Source organism: Saccostrea cucullata, unplaced genomic scaffold, assembly GCF_032062105.1.
Source record: "Saccostrea cucullata isolate Sc308-1 unplaced genomic scaffold, CSIRO_AGI_Scuc_v1 ctg5039, whole genome shotgun sequence".
Taxonomy (NCBI): Eukaryota; Metazoa; Mollusca; class Bivalvia; order Ostreida; family Ostreidae; genus Saccostrea; species Saccostrea cuccullata.
The window spans coordinates 120,936-134,687 of record NW_026941588.1 but is presented as its reverse complement, the minus strand read 5'-3'; the positions used below and the strand labels follow the sequence as shown (position 1 = coordinate 134,687).

Sequence of the window (13,752 nt, the reverse complement as noted above, 5' to 3'; positions counted from 1 at the left end):
CATCAACCATGACACTCTCTAATAATTCATTTAACTATTACCACAGAATATGATTTAAAAAAGAAATAACCATGAAAGACTGCAGTTTTGATTCTTGTTAACATATGATTTCAACATACATGAATTTAAGTTTTAGCTCCGGTTTAACAAGAATGAAAACATTTTTCATACATCAGTGCATTTACAAGTATAGTTGAATATCTTTACAACATGTACAATTCTACTTCACTTAGCCACAAAGAGATAATCTTAGTTACAAACAATTTATGTTTACAATTATTAACATGTATTTGATTTGATTTATTTTTTTTCACTTTCCCACTGTCTGTCCCATACACTCTAGATCTTCTATATTTAAGAGGTTGTCTCGGGTTTCCAACAATAAACCCCATGGGACTTTACATGTTATTTAAGGAAGCACTGTCTAGTTTTGAGAGTATGCCAGGGCATCAACAATAGTGGGAAACATGGGATAATTTGCATAATTCGCCCGTTATGCTAAAATTATCCCATGTTTCCCACTATTGTTGATGTCCCTGGCATACTCTCAAAACTAGACAGTGATTCCTTATATTTCCATTTCATTGTGAAATAAAATTGTAGATTTAGACTTTAAAAATGTAGACATAGACTTAAATCACACGAGGACTTCCATGCCAATTTCACTAGTCCTCGCCCACTGACGTCAAACACATAGGCAGCCGCACGAGATTTATATGCATATTTGGCCTCCTTAGCGTCAGACACAGAGACAGATGCGCACGAGATTTGCATGCTTATTAGGCCTCCTTAACTCCTGACCTATCGACCTGCCTAATTTACATTCCGGCAGAATTATCAAGAAATAAACTCCGAAAACTTTCAAAGAAGTTATCACAGAGAAAAAAATTAGAAATGGAAATATAATGTTATAGTCCGAAGTTAGGATCTGAATCTGTCGGTCTGTTTGTGACAAGTGACAAATGAAACCTCGGTCATGTCATATTGGTAGTTAAGAGATGACCAGTGTATCGAAATCGGTGTTTTCTTAACCATGCATGCGCCACACAGATATCTAGGTTCCTTTTCTCACTGATGTGTTTATTGTAGCTATTAGATGAAATGTAATCAGTACGTGAATACAGAGTTTTACCTTTATCTACAAACTGAGTGGATGGCTTCTCTGTAACCCCAGACTAAACCCAAAGTAACAAACAACTTTTGAGTGTTTTTATAACTGTTTTATGGTAACCAGGTGGTCACCAGAGGAGGTACTACAGACATGGTAAGGTATTAATCCTTCGGGTCTGATCACTTTATAGAGCTGTTTTGAGATTTCACTTATGTCTAGAATTTTCGATCAGTTTTCTGTTTGTTGCCAATGATGTCAATTTCTCTATGTCAGACCTCTCCTTGTTTGGTGACAGATGAGTGTTTTTCCAAGTTTACTTTTTAGGTGTTAAAATCTAATGTATTTTTCCGTATGTATAGGAAGGATAGAGTTTTTCTTTTAGTCTTTTAAAGTCTTTTTTTTATATTTTGTTTATGAACGGAGTTTCTGCAAAGCATCAGATAGGTCATGTTTTTTTGTGTTTTTGAGAGGAGAGACAGGAAGAACAGGCGGGAATGTTACATTTTTCACAGTAAAGTTTACAATTTTTCTGCTTGTGATTTGGACATTTTGGTTAGTTAGGTGTAGATGTTTTGTATCTGTATGGTACAATGTTTACAACGTTGTGTCTTTTAGATGAATCAGAGAGATGTTTTCCAACACAGACTATACAGAGATTCAGATGACAAAGTTCACAATAACTCTGTAATGAATCTGTTTGACACAGGTCACATAGAAGAACGTCTTGGGCACTGTAACGCGGGTCCATTTCTGTGGTTTTGGTCAACTGATCAGTTGACTCTGTAATTACAAGTAAAAGAAAACTAAGATTGTATAATTATAGGAATTAACTTAAAAATTATACAAAGGCTAGATAATTCTTTTAATAGGGATGGCTATCAATCACATAATCGCCAATTAGTTAACCACAATACTTTCCGACCGAATGACTGGTAAATAGTATAATAATAGAATTCAGTATGACAATTATATTTGTTTTTGAATGTTCTGTAAGCTAGTGAGTCTTTTTTACGGGATCTGTAAGGTTGATATCAAAGACTAAATTATAAAACCATAATACAACAATTCTATAGGTAATATGAAATTGGAAAATAAATTCATTTACAGAGGTTTGGTGTATAAAAATGCATCAAATAATAATAGATAAAACATAAATACAACTACTTCAAAACTTAGAAAAATAATAATCATACAAGCAAAGATTAATCAATATTAAATATTTCAGAAAATAATAGCCATCAAGATATTCTTGAGAACTTATTTTAGTATAGTTTGTATTCATTTGCTTTATTCTTATAATTCTTGTCTATTTTTACAGACCTTGCATTGGGTGGGGCGTCAGAAATTGATAAGGAGATGTGCCAGCCACGGGGTAGGGGGGTCGGGACTGTGCTGCAGGAGCCGCTCGGTAGAACACTGGGGGTTCTTCTCCAAACACAATAACCAGAATCTGGATCAGTCCTAGCAGGTCCGACTGAGGCTTAAAAAAAGCAAATATTAATCATTCTTGAACTTTGGTAAGCTCAACCGATAGCATAGGTTTGCAAGAAAGGGTGCAAGGTGTCCTTGTTTTGGCAAAGTCGAAAATTTATCTCGGAGGAAATAATGGCTCCTTGTTTAGAGTTTTGCCTTCTAGCCACCATGTTTAACAACTGATATTTTACGCGCCACTTAATGCATACACAACCGAAAACAACATTTAAAATGGAGATTTATGCAATGAACAAAACAAAATACATACATATGTAAATTTTCTGCATGTTCATACGACAAAATTTACACACATGAACTAATAATTTGCGACAACATGTATGCAAGAGATAATATACACCTAGTCCTGACCAGGTGTAAATTTACTCCACTGTGAAGAATTTGCATGTGAGTAAATCGGTTCATACGACAAAATTTTTTAATCCTAAAAATTATAGGAGTAAAGTTATCTATGTGTAAAATATACTGAGGTATGCAATTCATGTCCTATGAATGGGGTATTATTAGTCAAATTTCCCGGCCGATGGCCGTAGACCGGTGGTAATCGTTGGTAATCCGTGGTGTGAGCGATACCCCAACATCGGTCCACATCGGCCTATTTTTTATCAAAAACGCATTGGTTGCCCATTGTATACCCCATCGCTTGATAATATGACTGATACTTTAAGGAATACTAGACCGATGTGGACCGATGTTGGGGCATCGCTAACACCACGGATAACCATGCAGCGATAACTATCGGTCTACGGCCATCGGCCGGGAAATGTGACCTAGGCATTAACAGGTGTCTACCACTTTCTCTGTTATAAGAACTAGCAATGTTCAATTTATCTATTATATTTATTAGAGAAAGGTTAAACTTTTTATTTCCTTTATTGTCCTAGGATATGTAAATCTCATTGACTCACATATCTCCAATCACGTAAATATGTTAGATCCACTTTTCCATTTGAGTCGACATTTCTCCCAGGTTTTATCTGCATTGTGTTGGTTGGCTTCACAAACACCATGGGTGGATTGTATGGATGAGTATCCAGAATCCAGATCCCAATCGGAATGTTGTATTCACTACCTTAAATAAAACAATGTCATCTTTTATAAACCACAAATCATACTGTTAATATAAAATGCATATACACATGCACATACACAGTATATTGAACATGCATGAGTTAACATATACCTTTGTATTGGACAGGTATTGTTCCATCCAAATTGAGCAGATTTTTATTTGTGCGATCATTGAAAGCTGCAAATTAATCAATTAATCATCAAAAATTATAATCAACATGATTACACAAAGAAATAAAAGCAAATTATTTATTGAAAACTTCTCCATTATTTTTATGCACATGCTGTATCAAACCGTTCAAAAATAGAAATGTTTTACATTTCTTTACGTTTCTGTTAATTCATTTGGCAAATAGAAAAAAATGCCTTACTAAAACAGTCATGTGATGGGCGGAGATCTTTAAACTGACTTATGGCATTGGTTACATCTCTCTTCGCTATGTCCGCATACCTATACTGATGAAAAACAATGTATCAGAGTATATCCTACAAGAGAATTTCTTTCTTAAGATCTAAAAATATAATTTTTTCTTGGTCCAAAGAACACGAATATGTTTGAGAAAAAAGCTTGAAAGTATTGATTATAATGAAGATTGGGTACATCTGTCGGTAGTAGAAACATTATGTCTACTACCTCAGTATAGAACAATCTTCTGGGATCATTACTTTGATGAGGTAAAAGACAAGTTGTGTGCCTCAATTATAACACAGACATAGTTGGCAGAAACATATTCTTCTGATAGGTCCACACTTGCTAGGCAGATTATTGGTTACAGACCAGACAAAATGTGATCCACTGGACCTTCAAGTTTAGAGTTTGGCATAACTAATAACCCTTTCCCATAATACAACAGCATCACAGAACATTTGCTGCCTTGGACACACCAATGTGTAGAGCATCTGCCCAGTTAACTCAAAGGTAAAGCATCTTCATGGTTAGTGAGAAGTACCAGCTTATGGTCAAAATCTGGTCGACACTTTCCTACATCTTTTATATTTGACGCCCCTATCAAAACCCAAAGTGGTTTACAGGAATCTCTGCGAGGCTTTGCATTTTATACGGTGTACAAACCTCAAAGAAAATGGGGGAAGAGTGTAAAGAGGGTAGCTGTTGGGTACTATCCCGTTTGCTCAGTCATACAGTTGTTTGATCTAGCATCAGCATAATTAGTTGGAGATACTGAGTCACTGTGCCCCGTCTGATATATCAATTGTTTTTATCAGTAAATGGGGAAAAGGCGGATAGATCTACGTCCTTCAAAACCTACCTTGCTCAGAGCATTCTTCAAAACTTGATTAGCACCTGCCATATCTGTAAATAAGTAAATTTGATGTAATGATTTTTAATTCTTATGTTTGGGAAATTGATTTATGTCCTTCGTTTCACTCATCCAAACATAAAATATTTCTGTTCAAAGTATCTTAGAGAATAAACAACAGAAAACAAATATAGAATGTGTTGAGCGCATATCAACAAGTTTATTTGTCATATATGTACAAATAATGCTCAAATTCAATTAGCGATTTATTGGATGTAAACCCCAAGAAATATATCCAATTACAATCTACAAAATACAATGTAACATATCATAATTATATATCATATTATCAATAATTCAAACAAGTATGCTCGAAGCTAGTTGATGAATGCTCGTCGACCACTTTCACCCCTACTAATGATATTATGATTTAAATTCAAGACACGTGGATTAGGTTTACCTATTCGAAGGTTATAGGGTAGAAACGGTTTTATAAATAAAATTGGTAGTAAACAGGAAATTGCTATAGTCTGTTTCTTAGGAAAACATGTCTTGTAAAAATATGTTTCCATTCCTTTCTGAAAGACTTTCATGGTTTTCAACAGAAATGGGTGGCTAGGGATGGGTGTTAAATAACAATTAATACTACTTATCATAGCATAGTTTACTGCAGAAATTACAGCTCACTGGCGATCCATACGCTGGTAAAAAAAATGTGTAATATCATCTACACTGACAAACCTTTGTTTGCCTTATACAGTTATATGGCTATTGCTATTAATGCGCACAGAGGATCTTACCACTAGCAACTAACCAATTGTTGATTGAATATGTTTACGCCAAATTCATGTTAACATGTTACTTCGAACACGTGGTTCAGGTCAATCTATGATCATGTCAATGGAGTGCAAAATAAAAAAAAACGTTCATATGAACAAAATGCAAACATTAGAAACTATAAAAAAAATATTACAGGCGTTTTAAATTAGTTGATAACTAGAGAAATATATGTTTCAAGGGTAAGGAAAACGAGCAGATTCTCATATTCATTGAAATGGACAAAACATTTTTACATAACTATACTCATGATCACGTGTGTTGGCCGGGGAATCCACCTGACAATTGCATTCACCAATAGTACAATAAAGGAATTTATCAAGCGTAAAATTCCTGTAGTATTCGTATGATATCCCATAATGCAATACTTGTTCATCTGATTTGTCAGTTAAAGTCACATTGGTGCCTTATTTGCTCATCTGACGCCAAAAATATAGTCCCGGTTTCCATGCAAAACATTTGTCCAAAAAGAAATTCTGATTCATGACAGCAGAAAATTGTATCCGGCATAGAGAAAACTTATAATTAAAACTTGAATGAATTCAAGAAAGATCGATTGAGGTACATTTCTACAGAATGACATTATAGGGTGGTGAAAACTTAAGGGTCCTCCACACACCCACAGCTTATGTCCTCATATTATTGAGCATTACTTTTAACAAGCATATCAACCTTTAAAAACTGTCCAGGGATTAAAATTTATACTGATTTTTAAAATAATTATTTCACAAGTTTCAAGAAATTTTTTCCAAGGCGTTTTCATACCTAGCACAAAAAAATTTGTCTTACCCTTTCGTATATTTTTAAGCTCACAGAATAACCATAAAACTTAATTTTATCAATCAACACATTTTTTACAGAAATTTATTTTATTTATAAAAAGTACATAAAACTCATTTTCTCTGAAATACATCACGAGAAAAATCAACAGGGACTCCTTTTATAGAGAAGAAACATTAATGAATTAGATTACATCAAAAAATTGAATTAAAATTAAATGCACTGATCTAGAAAAAGCATTTTCAAAATTTCTGGTATCAAAGTTATCTTTCCTGTTGCTCGGGACTCAAAAAGTTTGGCAAGTCTCCGCTTACGTCACCATACTATATTTAGTAATATACTGGCCACTGAACTGGACAAAAATAAAAGAGGACAACTATAGAAATGTACACTATTTTATCAATATTTATAAACACAAAATGAGATAATGTATTATTGAAACGTACAAATTAGTGTGCCGAAATTTCAACATGTTCAACTATCAAAATCAGACTCGGTTGATTAGCCTGAAAGTGTAAATAACCTATACGTTTCTCGTCATACCCACCGGTACCTGTTGTCTAGGAATTATTATCTTTATTAACATAATCCAAGACGTCTGTTGTTCTTTTATTAAAAAGAAATACAGCAATCTTTTTCATCGGTCACTCCGTGATCATCATGCCATGTGTTCATTGTTTACAAACGGTGGTAGGACAATTCGTTAATGTATTTTCTCAATAAAACCGGAAGTAAAAGTATTTTTTCTCTATATACGTCACAGGTCACATGGTGTGGAGGATCCTTAAACGCAATATAACTTTTCTTTTACCAAGTCTCCACGTGCTAGTCACTTCCTGGCCACATTTCCTTGAATAATTTACGCTGAAGACTAGCTAACTCTCGCTAAAGCTACTATCAGAGCTACTCTGAACACAGAACACGGAAAAATAAAAGGTTCCAAACACATTTGTAGGGGTGACTTTACGCCAGACCAACACTTTATATACTGTACTATGACCAGACAATAACCCTTCAATGTACTTGTGCGTATTAAAATAATCCGCTTTGTTGCGATGTATGATTTTTAAAAAAAGATGTCTTAGGAAGCTAGGATATCCTAGGAAATCCTAGGAATTCCTGATTTCCTAGGACATTTTAAGTGTTGGGATTTTCCTGGGATATCCTGGGAAGTCTTGGTGTCTAATAGAAATTAATTTATGTCCTCCTTTGTTTCACTCATCCGAACATAAACTATTTCTGTTCAAAGTATCTTAGAGAATAAGCAACAGAAAACGATATCCAACGTGTGACAATCTACAAATTTGAATACTAGTAATTGTTGGAAGCAAAATTATGATGTAGTCATATAAATTTGTTTATAGACTGCATTTATGAAATTACATATTTAAGGACAGATGATGCAAACAAATTTTATCTTTGGGGGAGATTTAATATCATGTCACAAGTTTAGAAAAGTGGATAATTCTTATAATGTTTTCTCCTAAGAGCTGGAAAATGAAATAGACTTGTAAAATATTACTAATATTTCAATAAAAAAACAAATATTGACAAATCACACTCAGTTAAGGTTTACAGGTGAAAACAAATTTCAGAATATGTTAGCTTGATGCTAAAAATGTAATATAATCTTTAGAAATGTATACCGAGCCGGATTAATTTTATTAGGAAAAGCAAAATGGTATAAATCACCCTATATTATATGGGCTGATTTTTACCATTTTGCTTTTCCTCATAAAATTCACCTGGCTTGGTATATTTTTCTAAAGTTTATGTTACACTTTTAGCACCAAGTTAACATATTCTGAAATTTATTCTGATCTGTAAACCCTTACTGAGTGTGTTTTATTCATTTTTATAATTTTATTGAAAAATTACTAATATTTTCCAAATCTATTTCATTTTCCAATTCTTAGAAGAAAAAAGGTCTAAGAATTATCTACTTTTCTAAACTTTTGACATGACATTAAGTCTCTTCCAAAGATAAAATTTGTTTGTATCATCTGTCCTTAAGGTAAAGCACTAATTTGAGGTGTGGGTTCGGGGAGGAAAATTATATATATATTTTTTACTTTTGTTGTGTATGTTGAATGAATAATATGTCGATCTCAACATAAATAGGAGTCATTCAATGTCGTAAATACCTGGTATTTCACATAAAATTTCATTACAAAAGCTGAATTCCAATGGATTTCCTTAATTACTGAGCTGGAAAGTTTCTTCAATATCCAAATCTCAGTCAGAGCAAATAAAATGGGATCAAAATGTCTTGGCAATATGCACATCTACACACTGTGTCCTAAACATCTGCAAAGTTTGACGAAATTCTGCCCAGCAGCTAGGACGAGGTTCAGCTGACAATATGTTCATCTCTATATTCAATACATGGCCAAAAATCTAAGTTGCCGAAATTCCTAGAAAAACGGAATCGGAATTTATACACGCTGGCATAAATATCCGAAAAGTATGACAAAATACTGTGCAACATGTTCATGAGGAGTTTTGCTATAAAAAAAAGAATGACTGACTGACAGACGGACTCTCTTAAAGCATAATACCCAAGGCAATTTGTTGTCTAATGGAAAAGCGACTTCTTTGCAAAAAGAGCAAAGAGTTTATTCGTACATGTAAAACAAATACTTGAATGAATAATATTAGAATATTTTCACTGATGTATTAAATGTAGATATTAGATGCAAACAGAAATTTCCTTCTCCATCAAACTGAATGGTTTGTTTCTCTGTAGAGTCAGAGTAAGAGTTTTTCATAATAATCACTGATCATGGTAACCAGAATGTCACAAGAGGAGGTACTACAGACATAGTAAGATCTCAATCTCTGTAGTCTGATCACTTCCTGTATCTGTTTAGTCTTTACCATGTGTACAGTACTTGTATACAACGATTAGTATAAACTAGATCTCCACTTCTTGTCACTGCTGTGTCAAAGTGGATAGTTCCCAGACTTGGTTTGCAAATCTAGGCCTATGCTCGGCACTTACGGCCTTTGAGCAGGGAGGGATCTTTATCGTGCCACTCCTGCTGTGACACGGGGCCTCGGTTTATACGGTCTCATCCGAAGGACCGCCCCATTTAGTCGCCTTTTACGAAAAGGAAGGGGGTACTGAGGATCTATTCTAACCCGGATCCCCACGGGGTACAAAATAAGACGCAAATAACAAACAAAATGCATGGATTGCTATAGAATAGGAATAACTGATGTTCTAATTCGGCATTTGCGACCGTTAATGCTGATTTAACGGTCGCAAACATGCGTTTTACCGGTTTCTCTTACGCTTATCGGGTGTAACGAAATTGAACGGTTTATATACCCGTCTGACAGTGCCTATTTATGAGAAGTGTTCAGCTTTAACGGTCGAAAATGCCAAATTAGAAGATAGTTATTCCCTACACCATAATGTTACAGTTTTGCAGAAAATGAAACTGGAAAATAAAATTATTTACAAATTTTCGGTTTATGAACTGTATAAAATAATGATTGAACAACACACAAACAACTTAGAAAATAAAATTAATAATATGAGCAAAGATTAATCCATATTAATCATTCAGTTGCTAAAAGCCATCAAGATATTCTTAGAACTTATTATTTTATAGTGTCGTATTTATTTGCTTCATTCTTACATGTATAACACTTGTCAATTTCACAGACCTTGCATTGGGTGGGGCGTCAGAAATTGATAAGGAGATGTACCAGCCACGGGGTAGGGGGGTCGAGACTGGGCTGCAGGAGCTGCTCGGTAGAACACTGGGGGTTCTTCTCCAAACACAATAACCAGAATCTGGATCAGTCCTAGCAGGTCCGACTGAGGCTGGAAAAGCAAATTAATCATTTTTGATTTATGGTTATCCATAGTAAGCTCTAACAGACATCACATCCTTACCAAGCCAAACAAACAAGGTTAAAGAGGCTCGGGTTCAACAAATAAACCAGAAGATATAACTTTTTTTTAGATATGGTATTGTAAGCTGTCAACTATCATTTGGCAAAGAAAAATTTCATACATTTTAGTTTTAAAATTTGATCATTTCTGTATATCTTTATGTTGAGCTCTTCTGCTAAAGGAAAACGAAATAGTCTTAAAATAGCCACGACAACCCAGCTGCTTTAAAGCCACTAATATATATTCGTTCTTTTCTTCTCAAAATTATTTTGTTTAAACAGATTCTGATTGCACACATAAGTATTCTGAAGTTGATATCAAGAAGATGCTTGAGTTTCTGACAATATCTATGTGGTTTTTGGAGGCCAGGTATTCCAACAATCTACTAAAATTCCCATGGGTACAAATCCGCTTATTTTTATATTCATATGAAGCAGAGTTTATGCAAAATATTATGCATGAATAGATGAAAACACTTGTTGTGGCCTTCAACTCGACATTTAGATATATGGACGACGTATTGCCAATTAATAATGATAATTTCCATTCCTACGTCGATACAATATATCCTGGTGAGCTTGAGATAAAAGATTCCACAGGGTCCGATACTTCTTCTTCATATTTGGATATCTTACTTGAAAAAGACACTAATGGTAATCTAACAACCAAGCTATATGATAAACGTGATGACTTTAACTTTTCTATCGTCAACTTCCCTTACTTATGCAGCAATATACCTTCATCACCTGCATACGGAGTATATATATCTCAGTTGATTCGATACGCAAGAGCATGCTCTATGTATCAACAATTTCTTAAACGAGGTAAAGTATTGACAAGCAAGTTGATGAAACAAGAGTATCGGCAGTCTCGTTTAAAGTCATCATTTCGTAAGTTCTATGGACGATACAATGACCTTGTCAGCAAATACAATTTATCATTGAGTCAAATGCTGACTGACGTTTTTCATACCAACTGTTAGTCCATTATTTATATACTGAATAAACGACGGATTTTTTCCCCTTATTTCCTGATCACGAGCACACGTCGGGTGTGACCGGTAGGCAGGGGATGCTCACTCCTCCATGGCACCTAATTCCACCTCTGATGTTTCGGAGGTCCGTGTTTGCTCTGCTCCTATTTTGTATATTGTTTAATGGACTTTGAGATTGAATACTGTTCGTTATCTCCACATCTTTCATTCAATTATTTCTTAATTTTTAAAAGAAATATTATGATTTAGGTTTTACTTTAGCTGCAGAACTGTAGCTCTCTGCTTGAGAAAATTCGAGCAGATAAAGCAGAGAGCTATATTTATCCAATCGCTGTAAAAACCTTCGATTTGTTCTTCATAATTAGATATTACAGATAATTTTTTTTTCAAAGTTGACTCCACGACATCGTGAATAGCGAGATCTCAACTTCCCGTCAGGAACTTCTGTTTTTCAATAAGGTTTCTGATTTATGTTTTCCTTGTAAGGATTGTTGTAATAAAATCAATTTTATAATTTATTTTCATATATTTTCTATGTAGTGACGTACTTTTCTTGTATACGATAATATGTGCCTCTTTTGGATTAAGCGGCTTTAAGCATAGGTCTCTCAACACTAGCTATAAAAAATCTAACATCATTTCTATCAAGACACGAAATTATACTTAATATACATATCCTCTTATTTTGTATATCTAAATTTGACATAACTTAATAGTGGTGTTATTATGGTAACATGAGTTATATGGAGATATAGAACTTGCGACATGATGGCTTCTAAACGAGACTGCTGATATTCTTGAATCAGCAACTTGTTTGGCAATAATTTACCTCGTTGAGAGACTGTTCATACATAGAGCGTGCTCCTGCGTATTGAATCAACTAAGAGATATAAACTGTATATGCAGGTATTGAAGGTATATTTTTGTATAAGTAAGGATAGTTAAACGATTGAAAAATAAAAGTCAAATGAGCCACGGTTATCACAATGTTTGATTATTAGGTTAACATTAACAAGTAAAACATCTAAATATGAAGCAGATGTGCCAGACTCTGTGGTATATTTTATTTCAAGCTCACTGGGATATATTGTATCGACATAAGAATTGAAATAACCATTGTAAATTAACAATACGTCGTTGATATATCTAAATGTCAAGTTAAAGGCCACAGCAAGTACTTTCTCCTTTTCATGTACTCGTATAAGATTTTGACAAATTCTGCTTCATATCAATACAAAAACAGGTCTGCAAATCACGACGTTCGATTTCTTTTTTACCAAGCAGGTATTAGTATGTTAAGGCAGCATACAAATCAGAATTCCGCGAATTTACACTTTTTTTTGAAATATGTAACACTGATACATCGGAAAAGGCAATGGATAAAATTTTTCCTATTATTACAGACTTCAATCGGAGATAAACTACAGTAGGTACCCCGCCATGACGTCCTCATGTGACGTCTATAAATATAAAAATAATTTCTGTAATGAAAAAGTGCAATCGGAACATCACTCGGCCTTTTCCGTCAAGTCGACTTGACGGAAAAGGCCGAGAGATGTTCCGATTGGAAAAAGTGAAAAATTCAACACTGTGCCGCTGATAATTAATTTCTACTTGTAATAATAGTTTTGTAATAATAGTTTTGACATGTAAGAAAATCTGTTTACCAAAAGGCTGCTAAAATCCTACTATCCTACTCCCCTATCAAAGAAATAATTATTCAATACTTTGGGATGAAACCTTACCAAAATTTTTACATTTTGTACATATGACTGAAAAGAATTTCACCAATTCCCGTTATCCATACGATTCTAGCAGCACTTTTCAAAAACTATAGAATAAAGACATTTGATTAATACAATAATTATATATCAAAGTATGCGTCAAAGTGTTGAACTTTTGCATCTTTTTTGTTTTGAACGACAGAGAAAAGGCTGATCGGAAAGTAACAACACTGTCTGCTTTCATTATGCGAAGTAATTTTAGAAATATATCAGCATACCTTATTCATTTGCTTTATTTCCGCATGAATCAAACATAATATTTGAGCTAAATTCTTTTAAACTCCGACTTTATGTTTTTATTTACATAAATTCCCATTTCGTTTCACTTTCATACTGCTATTACTGATCAACAGTTATGACGTCATGAGTTTGCTATTTAACCCCCGTGAAAAATACATAGCTATTTATACTAACCAGAAACTAAAAGATTTTGTCTATGCTTAGCTTTTGCATGTTTCAATTCATTTCTACTATTTAATATCAATCTTTATATATAGATTTTAAGAAATCTTCAACTCATC

At 34.0% G+C, this 13,752-nt stretch overlaps 1 protein-coding gene across 2 annotated transcripts in view; it reads right to left on the bottom strand.

The window, feature by feature from the left end:
* Positions 1-932: 932 nt before the first annotated feature.
* Positions 933-13,752, bottom strand: part of LOC134258116 (tumor susceptibility gene 101 protein-like) — a 29,607-nt gene continuing 16,787 nt past the window's right edge. The window contains exons 2-6 of one of the 2 annotated variants that reach the window (XM_062740668.1): positions 4,045-4,129; positions 3,786-3,851; positions 3,511-3,674; positions 2,432-2,591; positions 933-1,891 (exon numbers count right to left, since the gene is read on the bottom strand). In XM_062740668.1, the coding sequence (XP_062596652.1) occupies positions 1,665-1,891; positions 2,432-2,591; positions 3,511-3,674; positions 3,786-3,851; positions 4,045-4,129 (702 nt within the window). In that variant the 3' untranslated portion in view covers positions 933-1,664. The remainder of the gene's footprint in view (positions 1,892-2,431; positions 2,592-3,510; positions 3,675-3,785; positions 3,852-4,044; positions 4,130-13,752) is intronic. The other variant, XM_062740670.1, reaches the window with a different exon arrangement.